Source organism: Rhamphochromis longiceps, linkage group LG7 (assembly GCF_057381845.1).
Source record: "Rhamphochromis longiceps isolate RC_006_pf linkage group LG7, R_longiceps_female_GT1.1, whole genome shotgun sequence".
Classification (NCBI taxonomy): Eukaryota; Metazoa; Chordata; class Actinopteri; order Cichliformes; family Cichlidae; genus Rhamphochromis; species Rhamphochromis longiceps.
The window spans coordinates 6,528,077-6,546,859 of record NC_140563.1 but is presented as its reverse complement, the minus strand read 5'-3'; the positions used below and the strand labels follow the sequence as shown (position 1 = coordinate 6,546,859).

The 18,783-nt window shown below is 38.5% G+C and overlaps 1 protein-coding gene across 1 annotated transcript in view; it reads left to right on the top strand.

Moving 5' to 3' along the window:
• Positions 1-18,783, top strand: part of pdhx (pyruvate dehydrogenase complex component X) — a 33,403-nt gene that overhangs the window by 11,414 nt on the left and 3,206 nt on the right. The window contains exons 5-9 of the mRNA XM_085411832.1: positions 941-1,039; positions 7,057-7,222; positions 7,686-7,833; positions 9,899-9,957; positions 12,322-12,480. Coding sequence (XP_085267958.1) covers positions 941-1,039; positions 7,057-7,222; positions 7,686-7,833; positions 9,899-9,957; positions 12,322-12,480 — 631 coding nt within the window. The remainder of the gene's footprint in view (positions 1-940; positions 1,040-7,056; positions 7,223-7,685; positions 7,834-9,898; positions 9,958-12,321; positions 12,481-18,783) is intronic.

The window sequence follows — 18,783 nt, the reverse complement described above, 5'->3', positions numbered from 1 at the left end:
GTACTGGTCGGATTGGATTTTGCAGTATCTACCACCATGTAATATGCTGAATGAGATGATCTTTTTCTGTTCACATTTCAGAATGTCTCTACTTACACAATAAATACTGTTGTAAAAGGAAAAGGAACCACTCCCTGACAAACGGAACTTGTTTTGCAAACATTTTTTGCTGAGCACATTCTCATATTCAGATTTGAACTTTGGTAACATCACTGTGGCAGGGCCAAAAGGTTAAGCATGGATATATCTAGAGTGGAGATCTAGAGTGGAAAACAACATTGACAGTTAAAGACTTTTTTATGCATTATTTTTTTCAGTATAAATATTTTTAGATGTGAAGATTTTTTTTTTTGATTTCACTAAAGTTATCGTGTACATTGTTGCACTAGTTAAGTCAACCATATAACTGACTGTGTCTATAGAGCCCAAACGGTATTATGTATTAGCTGATACATCAGTATTGGCCTTTACAAAATCTGATAAATGAACAAGTAAAAAGTAAAAAAAAAAAAAATATGGGGAAAAACACAATTCAGTCGTCATATTACTGGTGATCTTCCATAGTTTATCCACCAGATGGGACTCTACAAATTCCCTGTTGGCAGCACACGTCTGTATGCAGAAACAGAACAACCAGCTCTTTTGAGCAGAGTGCGCTCAGGGACTCATGAATAACTGGACGTAATAAATGTTAGAGAAATTTCTTTATCTGTTCATGTTTTTGTGCTAGAAACGAAAAAACATTGACTGATATGTCAGAAGAAAGATGTTAAATTACACTAGTCTTTATAGTTAAGCAATGGAGTTCAGTGTCACCACATGGTATTGGGTAAGCTGTCCCATGTAAAACTCATTTGAAGTTTCTCTGCAACTACCTTGAAGCTACCAGATGAGGTCTTTAAAACTAAAAGTTTTGCCACTCTCTCGTTTTCTTTTCCAGGTTACGTCTGAGCCCAGCAGCACGACACATTCTGGACACTCATGGTTTGGATCCAAAACTGGCCACACCCACAGGCCCTAGAGGAATAATCACAAAGGAGTAAGTGCCTAAATGACACAAGTTGTTTTTTTTTGTTTGTTTGTTTGTTTGTTTGTTTTTTCACTTAACTGGCTTAACTTTCTTTTGTCTTTTTCTTTTTTTTTGCAAGATATATCATGCTTAAGGCAAGCATATGGGATATATACCTTCCTATAATAATAAACATCTGTGCATCAGTTATGCTGGAGGTTGTAAAAAGTGCAAACAAGCTGTCAGGCTTATTTATGGTGGCAAATTTAAGACTTTTTTTTTCTTATTTTTGTTGAAGGTCACATAATACCCTTATAGCTTATGTTTTAATCTTTGACTTACGGTTGTTTGAGTGTTTGCACACAAACCTTGAGATGGCCAATGATTATTATGTTTGCTAAAATCTCTATAGATTCAGATGCTAGACATAATCATATGCAGGTCAGTCTGAAAGGTCAAGAGTTTAAAGTAAAATTATCAGTCTCAGTTTTTGCATGCACTGTACTCTGTTTGTTTACACTGTTAGTGGTGTATCAGCTTAAAAAGGATTGTTTGGTATGGTAATCAGTCACCATAATATTGCAGAATCTCTAAAGGAAGGAGATGTTAGAAGAACAGGTCAATGTGGACAGTAATGTTGGAGAAATTTCTCTAACATGGTTTAAAGTATCAGGTATTTAAATCTTCATGCAACAGAAAGTGGCAAACAGACAAGGATCTAATGGCTACCTGCTGTCAGTGGGGACTTGATTGAATGCTCTCGTTACCCAACTAACACCCTGCTGAGGGATCTCATTAAGAAACTTCTGTTGCCATAGCAACCCAGTCTCTGGGACACACTGGTGACCATAGAAATACAGACCATATGCTTTCAAGGGTGTGTATGTGTTAGACAGTAAGGGAAGTATGCACGAAGTCTTTTAAACTAAATGCTGTAAAGAATGATTACTCCTAGAACTAGGGTGGGTTTTTCTTTTCTCATAAGATAAACCTTCTCATAATTTCACCACTGTGATTTACGTTAAATGTTTTCAACATGTCACCAATTTTATTAACAAGTGAGTTTAAGGCTGCAAGAAAGCCTAGAAAACCTGTTAGGCACTTGTTTTGTTTTAGCAATCCCGTTCTGTAGATGTACATCTTGATCGCAAACTAAAAATCATATGTAAATGTTTCTTAACAACAAACAAGCAAGTACGATATGCTGTTCTACACTAGGTACATTTAGATATGTATTTTTAATACAAATCTACATTAATTTTCTAGGTTATAAGCATAAACATGCTGGGTGTTTTGTGTGTCAACATTTCAAGGTTTTAAATTGTTCGATTAGTGATGCAGTTTTAATTGTATTTCATGTGGTTGCTCAGAGACCTCCTCTTTAAACCTTCAGCTGGGCTCCAGATTTGCTTGAATGCTTTAGCGGAATATTCACTTGATGAAACTTAAGCTGATCCTCAGAAAGGAAAGGCTGAGGCTGAAAACATATCAAAGGAAGAGGGACTCTTTTAATTAAAAATTAAAAGGCTAACCATCCCTCTGTTATTGAACAATGTGCTCTTCAAAGAGCAACCAGAAAATCAAAGCAAACAAGCAAAAAGCTACAAATACAAAGCTTTATTTCTAAGGCATTACCTAGCTGGTATCTACTAAAACTCTGCAGGCAAGGCTGTCACTGCCAGGGGTGATACAAAATATTGGTACAGAGGCATACTATGTTGTTTACTTAGTGATAATATCAGTAAAAGCTTGGGAGGCCCGGCCAGTTTGACTTACCAGACTTACAATTTCCCTACTCATTGTCGTGGGATTTACCAGCTAGAGGAAATGTTTAACAAGTGGTTTCTTTGCTTATGTTTTTAGCCCTTTACTTCCCATCAGTGACTTTTTTTGGTTGGAGCAGTATCACAGAAAGGCATATTCCAAGTATTTGGTATATATTTAGGAAATGAATAAATATTTAGGGAGACTAAAACCAAATGTTTTCATATCGCTTTGACATAAGCTTTGTACTTTCTTGAGTAAAAACAGACACAAATTCGCATTCAATTTCAGTGCTAGCCAGTTGTGGCGTAGAACGTAGAGCACGTTGTGTAACTGTCAGAAAGTCGGTGTGTTGGCAATATATTCTGCACGAGTTTCCCGTGATGTATCCATTAAAGCGTGAGTGTGTGAATGTTAGCTTAAAACGCACTTTTTAGAAAAACGTGATTGTGTGTGAACAGGTAATTGAGGCTTATAGTAAGAAAGCACTTTGAGTGCTGAAATAGATTAGAAAAGTACTGTGTAAGTACTGGTCAATAATCAAAAGCAGAGCTTTAAAACAGAAAGTGTAAAGGCAAATGCATTTTTTGCTCTTTTTCACCATTTTTATCACCATTGTCATTAACAACGATTGACTCGTCCAATGCTGTGACAGCTAATTAAAAACCAGCACCAGCTGTGTTTGCTATATTTTCACAACAGGAATATATTAACCCTGTGATAATCCAGGGGAGATATCATTTATGTTCATTTTGATTGCATTAGTGAAAAGGATAGCCAGTAATTCTGAAGCTTTCACATTGCTGTGCATTTGAAGTATCTTTAGTTTGGGAGGCCTATACTTTTAAATTTAACCCCTTTTTGATCTTGTTAACACCTAGATGTAAATCTACACCCTTTTTGTTACACCCTGAATTGTAAACAATATTCTAAACAATAATATTGTTAATAATATTGTTGTTTTATTTCTGAGTTTTGTAGTGGAAATGTGCTGTTTAATGTGTGCTTCTGCACTGATGTTATTTTTTTAAAGCTGAAATCATTAAGAAAACACTAGTCAGACTACACTACACTTATTTTTTGTAATACATCATTTTGATTCCCTCTGAATTTAAAAGCATTGATTTCTTTTTGTTTGTTTATTTTAAATTCATGATCCCTGCAGTGTGTTCAGACTTGTCTTTTCATGCGTGCATGTGAGTGCTGCTTCTGTGCCTTTTTAATATTCTGGTCACCTTCTCCTAGTCTTTCCACAGCTCCTTTTCCTTGGCTGTCAGTAATGATATAAATGGTTGGTCTGAAAAAGGCATGGCAGAAAGCCACATTTAAAAAAAAAAAAAAAAAAAAAAAAAAGAGGTATCTGCGGTGTCATCTTTTAGTGGCCCCTCCAGGTTGCTGTTGACTTGACTTGAATTTATTCAAGAACATAAAGGCTTTATTGATTCTTATATGGGACTTTCATAATACTTTGTGGTATTGAAATTGATAGCCCTCTGTAATCAATAAACACTCTCTGTCGTCCTTTGTGGTTAGCTGAGGGACTTGCAAACTGCCCCTTTCCCTCCACAAACACATACTTTTATAGGTAAGAGAAAGGGAGGAGTGAATGTGCCAGACGGAACAAATTGGCAGCTGTGGGGCTTTGGCTATTCCTAGCGCTATGCTAGGGGTGAGAGGCAGCTGGTCCAGACAAAAGACCCCTTACATATCCGATGAACTAGAACTAAAGAGCTAGAAACAAGTACACCTGATACCTGCTCCTTCCAGCTCTTACTAGTAGGATCAAAATTATCCAGAGCGGTTTTCTTAGTACCTCCTCTCTTTTATTGCCTTTCTCTTCCCATTTTAGTTCTTAGCATAGCAGTCTTTAATATCTTCAATCACTTTCTCTACAACCTTTATGAAACTGTAGGCTGTTAGAGAAAAATGTCCATATCATGCTCAGTGATTGATGTAATTATAGAGTAAAGATTCTGTGTTTAAGGTAATATTATTACCTCAAGTTTCACAAGTTGTCCAATTTAATCGGCTGTCTTGATTGTCTGATATTGCCCACAAAAGCCTTGCAGAACAAACGTATTGAGACTTTTTTTTTCAGTTTGAAACAGAGCTGCAAGGCCTGTAAATTGGAGGGCTGCTGAAGGCATGTGGCAGGACCTATGGCCTGGAGACTAATGTGGAACCATTCAATTTTGACTAAAAGGCCCAAAACAGCAACTTGATTTAAAGCTATATTTACATTTTTTTCATCCTGCCTTTAAATGCCTTCAGTTATTACATGGATTTTATTGTTTGTCCTTTTCAGAATTAAGTTTTTATTAATTCTAGTTTCTCGTGCTGTTTGTTAACTTTTGTAAACCAGGCACTCTTGTCTAAGGAAATGCTATTTGAATAAATTGCTTTAGCTTTTGCTTGCTTTAGCACATTAGCCACATGTTGGAAATTTTCATTTCCTGGGTTACCATAGTGATAATTCCACATCCACATTTTACATCTGCTTGTTCAAATGACTCCTCGAGATAGCGTGATTGTAATCCTTAACTTTAAAGGGTGAACTATGAGCCTTAATGAAGGGACTGTGTTATTATGTTGTATCAAGTTGGTGCAGGATGACTTGCAAGTTGTATACAAACAGTTCTTTAATGTGAATGCAGTGTTACATCAAAATAATTAGTATACAGCATTTGATAGTGTTTTTTTCATGGTTAAAGTCTGGCTGTTCATGACTCACTATGCTAGAGGGAAGTCCACTTAGACCAAAGGTTTTGAATAAGCTTTCCTGCAGTTGGCACCGGATCCTACCCGTGCTGATTGTGTTTGTGACTAACGGATGATTCTCATGACTCCTTTTCTCCAGAAGAAACTGAATGTTACCTTTCCAAAAAGCTCACAAAAACAATAACCAGATGACTCTTACTTTTAACTTTATTTCCTTTTTTTTTTTAACTTATATTTACTCAAGCATATTTTTATTTATTTATTTATTTTAAGTTGATGAGCCATACTGTGAGTTTATGGGAAAGAGTTGTTGAAGCTAGGCTAAGAGGAGAGGTGATGATCAGTGAGCAGCAGTATGGCTTCATACTTCCTTTAAAGAAGAAAGAGATAAGGCTGAGATGGTTTGGTCATGTTCAGAGGCAGGATAGTGTATATGTTGGACAAAAGGTGTTGAAAACGGTTCTTCCAACTCCAGAGGAGGTTCATGGATGTAGTGTTTTGTTTTGTTTTGTTTTTTCTGGTTAAAGTCAGGCTGTCCATGACTCACTATGCTAGAGGGAAGTCCACTTAGACCAAAGGTTTTGAATAAGCTTTCCTGCAGTTGGCACCGGATCCTACCCGTGCTGATGGTGTTTGAGAATAACGGACGATTCTCATGACTCCTTTTCTCCAGAAGAAACTGAATGTTACCTTTCCAGAAATCTGACACAAACAAAAACCAGATGACTGTTACTTGTAGGGCAAATAGAACGATGTGGATGAATAATGCATTTTTATACTAACTTTAGTTATGTAAGTGTTGTTTCACACAGATGAAATTGTGTTAATAACAGTCAAGGCAGAGATAATGGCATTGGAGCACTTTTTCATGAAGAAGAAAATATTTTGATTTGTTTTTTACATAAAAAAATTAGGTCATTTGATAAATGAAAAAGAAAAGGGTTATTAGAAGTAATAAATGATGTCTGTTATCTCTTTAACAGGCTGGAACTGAAAATCAGGTGCAGTTCAACAAAGACTGAGTCAACTAAAGCTGAAAAATAATCATGTTTTTTTTTTTTTTGTTTTTTTTTTTCTTCAAACGAAGCATGTTTTCATTGTCTATTTGGATTGTCATGTGGTGCAATCATAAATATTGATAATTTTATATAAAGTTTTATCCTGAGTAGTATTTGACAAACTTCTGACCCAGTCCAATGTGTTTATTGTGCCTAGTTTGAGGTGTCTGGTTTTCCCTGCATCCAAAACAGTTTTGACACTCTTCCAGGTGGCCTCAGTGAATGGAAAATCACTAGGATTGCTGTTGAAGCTAGGCTAAGAGGAGCGGCAATGATCAGTGAGCAGTAGTATGGCTTCATACTTAGAAAGAAGAAAGAGATAAGGCTGAGATGGTTTGGTCATGTTCAGAGGCAGGATAGTGTATTTGTTGGACAAAAAGGTGTTGAATATGGTGCTTCCAGCTTCAGTGGAGGTTCGTGGATGTAGTTTGTTTTTTTGGTTTTTTTTCTTCTAAAAGTGTCTTTCTCACATTTAATGTTAAAATGGTCCCTTTTTTTTCTTAACAGGGATGCACTGAATCTTCTGAAAGCATCTCCTGCTCCCAAAGCAGTGCCATCTGTGGTAGCCTCAACTCCTCCAAGTCCCATCTCTGCTCCAGCAGCCAGCCCTCTACCTCCAGGAAGCAGACCAAACATACCTCCATTGTCTGTACCGGGAAAACCAGGAGCACCGGTGATCACTCCTCACACATTCTCTCAAAAATACTCTTACATGGCGCAGTTTCTATTTCGGGTCGTACTAAGAAACTGCCAGATATCATTCAGTCATTTGGGGATTTGTCGCTTTTGGCTAAGAGGATGTAATGGGATTGTCTCATCTCAATCACTATTTCTATATGCATGGTTAACTTTTACATTGCTGCTGTAGATATTTATCAGTTTCATTTGGTATAGTTAGTGGTATCCCGTAAGGTATTGCCTGTTCATCTCAAAGATTGAGGATTCTTTTTAACCAGCCATTAACTATCAAGGCTGCCGTCAACATTTATTCATTTCATGGGTTTTTGGAGTCATTAGCAGACACAGCAGTGAAGATGTGTCCACCATATCAGTGTTGGCTCTCTCAAAATGTCTTTTTTTTTTTTTATCCTTCACTGAATTATTTACCTCCCCTTCTTCCTCCTTCATATCTCCAGGGAACTTTCACTGAGGTTCCAGCTTCAAATGTCCGTCGTGTGATTGCTCAAAGGCTTACCCAGTCAAAGACCACCATCCCCCATTCATATGCATCCATCGACTGTGACATGGCTGCTGTCATGCAACTCCGCAAAGATCTGGCCAAGGGTAAAAACAATGAAATGAAAAAACTTGTCTTTTTATTAACACTGTTGTTGTCCTGCAAGTGGTATCTCCCTTAATGCATACTGACAGGTACATTTGTAAGACAGCTTATCTGTGAAGTTGTGGATTTCAGAAGATTAATGTGACGCTTCATTCAAGCATTCAGCTCGTAGTTCATGTCCGTTCCTGTGTTTCAAATCAATACACACATCTGTGTTCCACAGGGGTGGTGACTTTTGTTTTATGGACAGGTAAATTATTGTACTTGGCAAATGATTTAGCCAATTGTGAAGTTTAAATGCCTATCCATGAAGCAGTACCCCACAAGCAAGACCTGCAGTATATCTATGGCTGCAATAGAGCCCTATGCTCAGTATCACAGAGACAGTATGGCATCATAAAGAGAAGTAATTTAGACAAACTAAATCCAAAAAGGAATTGCAGTCAGTTTCTCTTGACAAAGGGCACAACTTGTAACTTTATTTCTGTTTGCTGTGCTTTTTGTTAAGCATCAACAGTATCACTATGTTTTGTGTACTTGCCACATTTTACTTACTCAGCATGATGAGTGTGCACATGCTGTATGGATTCTTAAGAGGGGATTTGTGAATGGCTGAAGTTGGATTCACAGGGCTGACTTCTACTGATGAGATCTAGGAAAGAGCCATGTCTACCAAAGCCATTTCTTAATTTTCTACAGCATAGTATTAATACTTAAACATGTTTAATCTGTTGTTGTGTACCATGTGATAAATGACAGTATTACTGAATTTTAAAAAAATGCTATTAAAGGCCTCTAAATACAAGTCAAATTTATTTATATAGCACATTTAAACCAATAGCCGTTGACCAAAGTGTTGTGCATTTCAAATAATCAAGTGACATTTAAGAACTGAAGTATAAAATGAGAAAACTTGAGTAAGAAATGACAAAATAAAGGTAGTCAGAACTGAAAGCCAAGGAATAAATGTGGGTTTAACAGTAAATGTAGGGGCAGTGAATACCACAGGGAAGATAGATTGTTACAATCTTATAATTTTTTAAAAAAAAATACACACTATACACATTGAATACTGTAAGTCTGATGCAATTCTAATATCAAATGAAGCATTGGTTGAAACTAGCAGTGTGGTCATTACTTCCTCAGCTTCACAACCTTCCCTAACAACGGTTATTGAGCAAACAGCTACTGCTTGTGAAACAGAATTTTGGGTGTGTAATTTGAAGGACAGTTTCCACCACAAACCATTCACTTTTGCACATAAAAAGAAAAATATCTATCCTTAATGGCTTGATTTTCTAAATGGATCCTGTGACTACTTCAGGACATTTTTTCATGTTGATTAAGTAAGAGTACTATGTCAGATTCCAATTTTAAAACACTTAGTTTAATGCTGTGTCACGTAATTGGCCTTATTTAGCTCAACTTTTCAGCACAGTCAAACAAACAGTAAATCTCTTTGGGTCCTGTCTCTGTGATAGAGGAAATGGGATGGCCATTCCAGACCTATTAGCAAGGTTGTGTGTGTACGGAGGGATTCTCTCACCGGTTGTTTTTGTGGACTCTCATTGTTCTCGACCAGTGCGATTTCACGGTTAGCTCATTAATCATACTGCTCACAGCATTCAGAACTGTCTGGTACTGCATTATTGGCCACTAGTAAAAGTTGGCTCTGATGCCAAGCCTGACTGCCCCAATGTGTGTTACACATCAAGCAGGGAATGAAGCAAATTCGCATCAGTGAGTTTGGCATAGAGGGGCCTCTTCTGATCAGCTGGAGTGAACAACAACAATATATTGCATTTTTCCCTATGCAATAGCATGTGTAATGTCATGCACTTGCAGTTTGTTTACATGGAAATTAATTCATTTAGAATTTCCCCTCTTTAACTGAATGTTTTTTGATAACTGAAACATTGCAGGTCTTGTACAAGATACTCGACTTTCACTGTGCCTTGGCATTTGGAACCATAGGTTTTTAGCTTATCCAGCTTTCCGCTTGGCTTAGATCTAATAATAATAAGCAGAGATTAGGTTATTCTCATAAATCCTCCTTTGTCCTTTCAGAACAGATTAAAGTGTCTGTTAATGACTTCATCATCAAGGCAGCAGCTGTTACACTCAGAGTAAGTACTCCTCATTTGTTGTCATTTGTTCCTTCAGTGTGTGTAATTGCTAAAGATGGGTCATCTGTTCATCTCTAACCCTGTATTTTTTAGAACATTGCAGTGTTATCCATAACTAATCTCTTCCAGTGCTCAATAAACCATTTGGACACATGTGTCTAAGATGTGTTGTTAGATTTAAAGAATATGTGCAAGGCATAGGACGTTGTGGACGATGTGGCCCTCCTGGTAATGTAGTTATTCCAGCAACATTTCATAAGAATATAATGACTTACTTATTTTACACTCTAAAATACTATTTTATTATACTAATATAAAATATTGTGTCACATTATTGCCACTTCCCATCCTCATTTTCAAGTAAATTTCATGGCAAAGACACACACATCTACACACTTCCACTCGACACTCTCTCTCCCTTTCTCTCTCTGTCACACACACACTCCCCCCACAAGAAGAATGTTGATTTATGTACCCAGTTTTGAATTTTTGTGTTCCAGATGATTGTTTTTTTTTTTTCTTACAGGTGCGCCAATTGGTGATAAATGCACTTCTGTTTGCACTCTATCCTTTTATTATGACTTCCTGTCGTGCCTTAGATGTTGTCATATTCTATGCCACATAATATGTAATAACTTTAATAACACGAATAGAAATGAAGAAATAAAAAGATGAACCCTCAACGAAAGGAACCTACAGAGAATTTATAGAGCTAATGTCTGTGCAGGTTCTCAGTCATCCAGGTCATTGTAGTCTAAGGAGCTTGGAAAGAAAAGCGTCTGGACTTCTTTAAGTTGCTTGAAGATGTTTCACCTCTCATCCGAGAAGCTTCTTCAGTTCTAAGAACAAATGGGTGAGAGTCCCAGATTTAAGCCCCATGGGAGTGTCACCCCAAGAGGGACAATGGACCCCCTTATGATCCTCTACCTAATTACACGAGCCGAAGTGTGAAAATGGTAGGTGTAGGTCACAATCAGCCAATGTTTTGGGTGAGCTCATTGTGAAACCTAGCCCCACCCTATCATATGATTTCCTGAGGTCAGATGACCCAGGATATGAGTGGGCGTTAAGGCATCTGGGAAGGGATCTCAACACTGGATTGTAGATTGCAGACAGTTGGTGTCTGCCATCTAAACACAAACCTAAACAGAAACTTAACAATGTACTGTATGCTGTACAGTGTAGCGAGGAATGCTCAGACCTCCATATTGGAGAGACCAAACAGCCACTTCATAAACGCTTGGCACAACATAGCAGAGCCACCTCCACGAGACAAGACTTGACTGTCCATCTGCATCTAAAGGACAAAGGTCACCCTTTCAAGGATGCCAATGTTCATATTTTGGACAGAGAAGACTGATGGTTTGAAAGAGGAGTGAAAGAGCCATCTATGTCCACTGTGAACGACCATCTTTGAACAGAGGCGGTGGCTTACGACACTTAACTGTCTGCCATCTATAATCCAGCTTTGAGATCCCTTCCCAGATGCCTTAACGCCCACTCACATCCTGGGCCATTTGACCTCAGGAAATCAGATGATAGGGTGGGGCCAGGTTTCACAATGAGCTCACCCAAAACATTGGCGGATAGTGACCTACACCCGTTTTCACACTTAGGCTCGTGTAATTGGGTAGAGGATCATTAGGGGGTCCATTGTCCCTCTTGGGGTGACACTCCCATGGGGCTTAAATCTGGGACTCTCACCCGTTTGATCTTAGAACTGAAGAAGCTTCTCGGATGAAAGGTGAAACATTTTCAAGCAACTTAAAGAAGTCTAGACGATTTTCTTTCCAAGCTCCTTAGATTATAGAGCTAATAAGATAAGATACCTTTATTAGTCCCACAAGGGGAAATCTTGAAAAAGCAAAATGTGTTTGGCACAATAGTGAATTCATATCTTAATTCTGATTGCAAAAGCTACCAAAGCAACACAGGCACTGTCACATTCACTGTGTTTTACTGTTGGTCTAATGTATTTGTGTACCTCTCAAATGTCAAGCTCATTTGCATTACCACTAATATTTTATTATAGGGGCTCCACTTCTGATGAGTATTTGTTAAAAACACTCAAAAGATTCCCAGTTTAGAGCAGGAGGAGATACAAATTCAGCCTCAGGGGATCACAAACTAATGGTCTTCTAGTGCCAGTCACAAGCCCAGATAAAGTAGGAGGGCTGCATCAAGAGTGAGAGTGTAAGTGAGTGTAAAATCTGTGCCAAATCAAATATGTGGATCCGTAGCAACCTCTGTAGAAATAAGGAAGCAGCTTAACACACCTCAACTGAAGAGAGCTTATCTCTTTTTGTCTTGATTTATCCCTGATAACATGAGGACATGAGGTGACCTTTGACTCCTGTTTCCTAGGAAATGCCAGAAGTGAATGTGACGTGGTCTGGTGATGGAGCCCGTGCACTTGATTCAGTGCATATTTCTATTGCTGTGGCGACAGACAAAGGTCTCATTACTCCAATCATCAAGGATGCTGCAAACAAAGGAGTCCAGGAGATCTCATCTAATGCTAAGGTAAAGAACTGGAAAATAAAAGAGTTGAAGGCAAAAAACAACTATGTGTAATCATTGTTCTGACATGCTATGAGTTAATGTGAGATTTAGACTTGACTGGACCCTAACAGATTCTGGCTGGAACTTAATTAATTCAGAGTAGCATCATTCAATCTTCATTTCCACTCCTTCAGGGAACAGAAGTTGTAGTAATAACATTGTGTTTCCTTGGAGTTGATTCACTCATCACAACAAATACATTATGGAGTATATGTACACGCCCTGTAGAGTAGCCACTGAACCAGTGTCAGAGCACCAGTAATAGATCTGAACAAGAGTGTGGTAATGACTTACTAGCTACAATACAAATATCATTCACAGAAACCTCCTTAAATAGGGCTCATGAGGTTGCCCTGGTGGACTATGCTGTCACTCCCTGAGGCAAAGGCAAACCTTTGGTGCTAGGTTCAGTGGAGGTTCAGTGGGGCAACCCCTGTTTAGACAGTCCTTTACCTCTAGCTGAATTAACATAGCAAATAAACAACTGGTCATATTCGGAGTGCTGTCAGTGAAGGTACGTAGCACACACACCAGACACAAGACAAGCTCCTCTATTCCTCATAGGGGGGAAGTGAGAAAACGGAGAATCTCAAAATCCATAGAGTGCAGTGCCACGTGCAGACGTTGTTTTCTCCATGTGGTGGTTAGTTCTGAAACAAAATCTGGGAACATGGGCAGATGGTTTTTGACCATTGTGTACTCTGGAGCTTGGAAAACCCCTTGAAAGATGATGTTTCCTGAACAGAATATTTCTTCTTTTCTTGCTTTGATAAAAATAAATAAATGCAAAGCAAAAAGTACTGCATGGAAAAGTCCAAATTAGCACTCTGGGCAACCTACGCACCAGCTCAGTGGTGGTGGCTAAAACAGTATTTGAAGTTAAGTTAGCATCAAGTCAGCAGATAGCAGAGCTAACTAACCAGATGAACCTGATATCTCCCAAGTGTTGTACAAAGTTAATCAACTGAAAAGGAGAAGCACTTTATATCTAATATAAAGGCCAGTAGATTTGGAATTTGATTTTTGATATCTGGAGAAGAGATCGATCAGATATGGTATATGAAGTAAAAATGGTCTTTTTTTTTTTTTTTTGTTTCATTTTTTGCTTTCTCATAAACACCTGGGAACAATAATTTGTTTCCAAGGTTGCTCTGAAAATGTAAAGCACCAAAAAGATACTTAATGAAAAGAGCCACACACTTCTATCAAAGACGCATGCATCACAAATCGATGAATTATAAATGACTTTGAAATAGACGATGATAATAAAAAATATAATGTTTGACATGTAAAATTCCCTAAAGTTCAGAGCCTGTTTTTATGACTGTCTTATCTTTGTACACATTGATGTTGGATTCATCAGCTACCAGTCATAAAACCTGAAAATGCAAAACTCTTTCCATAATCAAGAAGTAGAGCTGACTTTTAGAACACTTATGGCTCTAATGACACAGTGTTGCTTGCACATTATTGACATCACAGCTCAGTGTCAGCACATGTAACCTTAGCTGTTGCAGTGACAGTGGTGGAAACCGTATTAGTATAATAGCATTTGTTCATGCAAGAGTGCTAATTTAAACTTGAGAGGGGTGAAAGTACGTTTGATTCACGGTGCATATCTGTGTATGCCAGTGATAGTCAGCAGGTGGTTGGATTTAGCAGTGGGTGTGTGATTAGGTTTTAGACATACTATTACTGTAACTGCCTAAACCCATGTGATCAGTTTTTGCAACAAATGTGATTGCTCAAGATCGGGTGCTTCTGTTTGTGTTGACTTTCACTTTGACTTTGACTACCAAAACCAGAGGTGAATATGTGTAAACAGTTGTGTACACAATACAATTTTACATTTTTCATCAACCTATTGAATACACATAGCTGCTTGCTTTGAAATATGTACATGTATTATTATATAGTTTGTCTCCACTGGCTGCCGTGGTGGTCCAGCTCAGACCAGAAGCGCTGCTATGTTTGTTAAACACTTTTGCATCACAAACAGTTCCTTTTTTATCTTTTGTTCCTTTTTGCGTTCCTTCCTTTTTCATTATATTGAAAAACAATTGTTTTCGTTTGTTTTTTTTCTTTAGAGAACTAAAATTAAAGTGGTCAAAGTGTTCTGTTCTAATTATATTGCTAATGATTTGTTGTGACTCCCAGAAGACAATGTATTACTTTTATAGTGATTGTCTTAACCTATTTTGATTATTTTAGTTCAAATAATGTAATATTTGTCAGTTGTTCAGATGCCAGATCAGAATGTTTCAGTACTAACATACTTGCATACACAACAGCTGCTTTAAAGCATGAGTAGTAACACTGCACACATGTCACTCCACCTAAGCCTTCAAAATGCTCTTTACCACCCACAGCTATTCAATTTATTTGTGCTGCTGCTTTGAGGTAAATGTGCATTTGCTGGTTTTCATAGGTCTCGAATTAAAATTAACACAATGTCTGAATAGAGCACTGCTGGCCGTTGATTTGATGCAGACGAACATGACTGTTTTTGCACTTAGGGCTCTTATCATAATTGTACCGACCATACTCTATTGTGTCTTGTGAGTCACTCTCAAGTTCCCGTGATGGTTATATCCCACCATTAACCTTTTAAGAACATTTCTATTCAAATAAGCCAATAACTTAGAAGAAGATAAGTTCAGTGCTACATTTTAACAATAAGCTCTTCATTATTTCAACACAGTCTGTGGTATAATGTGGAGCATGTACTTTTATAATGTTTTACTGCTTGATATCACCATCCTTCTTTGAGAAGGTTGAATGAGCCATGTGTTTGCACTAGAAACAATACCTTTTTCACGCTTTGTTTCTCAGTTACAGTGGGGCAAAAAAGTATTTAGTCAGCCACGGATTGTGCAAGTTCCCCCACTTAAAATGATGACAGAGGTCAGTAATTTGCACCAGAGGTACACTTCAACTGTGAGAGACAGAATGTGAAAAAAAAAATCCATGAATCCACATGGTAGGATTTGTAAAGAATTTATTCGTAAATTAGGGTGGAAAATAAGTATTTGGTCACCTCAAACAAGGAAAATCTCTGGCTCTCACAGACCTGTAACGTCCTCTGTAAGAAGCTTTTCTGTCCCCCACTCGTTACCTGTATGAATGGCACCTGTTTGAACTCATCATCTGTATAAAAGACACCTGTCCACAGCCTCAAACAGTCAGACTCCAAACTCCGCCATGGCCAAGACCAAAGAGCTTTCGAAGGACACCAGGAAAAGTATTGTAGACCTGCACCAGACTGGGAAGAGTGAATCTACAATAGGCAAGCAGCTTGGTGTGAAAAAATCAACTGTGGGAGCAATCATCAGAAAATGGAAGACATACAAGACCACTGATAATCTCCCTCGATCTGGGGCTCCACGCAAGATCTCATCCCGTGGGGTCAAAATGATCATGAGAACGGTGAGCAAAGATCCCAGAACCACACGGGGGGACCTGGTGAATGACCTGCAGAGAGCTGGGACCAAAGTAACAAAGGTCACCATCAGTAACACACTACAACGGCAGGGAATCAAATCCCGCAGTGCCAGACGTGTTCCGCTGCTGAAGCCAGTGCATGTCCAGGCCCGTCTGAAGTTTGCCAGAGAGCACATGGATGATACAGCAGAGGATTGGGAGAATGTCATGTGGTCAGATGAAACCAAAGTAGAACTTTTTGGTATAAACTCAACTCGTGGTGTTTGGAGGAAGAAGAATACTGAGTTGCATCCCAAGAACACCATACCTACTGTGAAGCATGGGGGTGGAAACATCATGCTATGGGGCTGTTTTTCTGCCAAGGGGACAGGACGACTGATCCGTGTTAAGGACAGAATGAATGGGGCCATGTATCGTGAGATTTTGAGCCAAAACCTCCTTCCATCAGTGAGAACTTTGAAGATGAAACGAGGCTGGGTCTTCCAACATGACAATGATCCACAACACACCGCCCGGGCAACAAAGGAGTGGCTCCGTAAGAAGCATTTGAAAGTCCTGGAGTGGCCTAGCCAGTCTCCAGACCTCAACCCCATAGAAAATCTGTGGCGGGAGTTGAAAGTCCGTGTTGCTCGGCGACAGCCCCAAAACATCACTGCTCTCGAGAAGATCTGCATGGAGGAATGGGCCAAAATACCAGCTACTGTGTGTGCAAACCTGGTAAAGACCTATAGTAAACGTTTGACCTCTGTTATTGCCAACAAAGGTTATGTTACAAAGTATTGAGTTGTATTTTTGTTATTGACCAAATACTTATTTTCCACCCTGATTTACGAATAAATTCTTTACAAATCCTACCATGTGGATTCATGGATTTTTTTTCACATTCTGTCTCTCACAGTGAAAGTGTACCTCTGGTGCAAATTACTGACCTCTGTCATCATTTTAGGTGGGGGAACTTGCACAATCGGTGGCTGACTAAATACTTTTTTGCCCCACTGTACATTGGGTTTTCTCCAAGCTTTTCAGACAGCATTCATGCTGTGAGAGAGCAAGGATTCGCATAACCTAGCTGAACTAATGTATTACCAGATGCCTCATCTGCAGTTCTGGGTGCTTTTCATTCCCGTTTCTTTAATTTACCCATGCACATTAGGATAGTAATTTATTTCTGTGAGGACCATGGTGAACATTTTAAAAGTGCAATTTCAGTTTTGAATTCCATTTGCGTTTCTTTATTCTGTCTTTTCGTTTTTTTCAATGTCAGACATTGATTTTAATATTATTTTCATTAGTTGTGTGGATGCCCTCAAGGGCATTGAGTTCCTGTTTCTCTTTATTCTTTATCCTTTATTCTTGTCGCTTCCGTACGTTTTTTGCACCTTAACTACTCCCTCAGTTTTCAGCCGATTTTCTCAGTTCAAACTCTAAACTGTTCTGCTCTTTCCGGCTATATCTTTTGGTGTTTATTGCTATTATACTATTTAAAATATTACACTTTTTTCCTTTAATTTGTCCCATTGAAATGAATGGAAAACTTCAGAAATTCTGCTAAAACTTTCTTGTTTTTGAAACTTAACTACATGCTCATACTTTCACATAGAAACACCATTCAAACTTTAAAACGTTCTCAAATGATTGGGCTATTCCTGTGTGTTTCAGCTTTTTCATATCTGTTACCGTTTTCATTTAATGCCTCTTTAAGTTTTCAGTTGCAGCTTTGTGATTTTTCACAAAATACATGCGTTGTTATGGTTGCTATGCAATTAACTCAGAGTGCTCGTCCGTTCTGAATTTTCTCTTCATGTCTGAACAACTTCTTGCTACTTGCTCAATTTCCACTCATCCCCCACAAATTATACATCAAAATGTAGGTATTTTTGCTGGCTTTAAGACAGTGTCACTATAATTATTGTGTGAGTTACGGTTTTTTCACAATTTGCCTCGAAGTGACACAAGGTCTCAAAACTCCCCATTCAAAGTCTATGGGGAGGTTGTGAAACTCAGAGCTGAAATACTGAAACTGAAGGCATTTTCAAATCGTCATTTCTCCTTAACGAAGCGAAGTTAAGACATGGGGCTTGTGCCAATTCATCTTCAGACAGTGCTGACACTCACGGTCTAAGCAGTTTTTACAGTCATCTTACCGTTGAGCCATAAATCACGTTTGTTTGAGGGGTGGAAATCTGTCCTCCTTTCATTTTTCAAACTCCGAAAATGAATCCGTTTCTTCTCTCGTCATATCTCCGCGACGGAGTTACAAAGAGCTATGAAAATCGCAGTCAAAGTAAACCAAAGTCCGCTGATTCACCCAGTACAAGAATTATGCTTCTATCCCACCTAGTTATTGAGTTACACGACGTTTTGTAACTCCAAAAAACGGCGTTTTTCGCCTCTTACCGCAATCTAATTCTGACTGCTCATCACCCTGTTTTCCAGGCGCCCCGGGCTCTTTCCCAGTGGCGCAGTTGGTAATGACACGGGTCTGAAGCCCAAAGGTCGTGGGTTCAATTCCACCTTGTCCACATGTTTTCTTCCACTACAAATTAATACACTATCACAGACCTGTAATTCATATTGATAATTTATTACAATTCGGCAACATTTTATGATTTTGGCAGCTTTTCTAATATGGATCTCAGATTCTTGTTAACGCTCCATGGCAGAAATACATACAAGTACACAGCCTGATGAAGCAGACAGAAGCAGTACCTCTGATTGGTGGACTGAAATTGAGCAGAACCAGGTTGTTCTGCCTCTTTTCACCAGAAAGTTCAGTGTTTTCTCGGCCTCTTCTGCTGTTTTTAATAAGAATTTTCAGCTTTT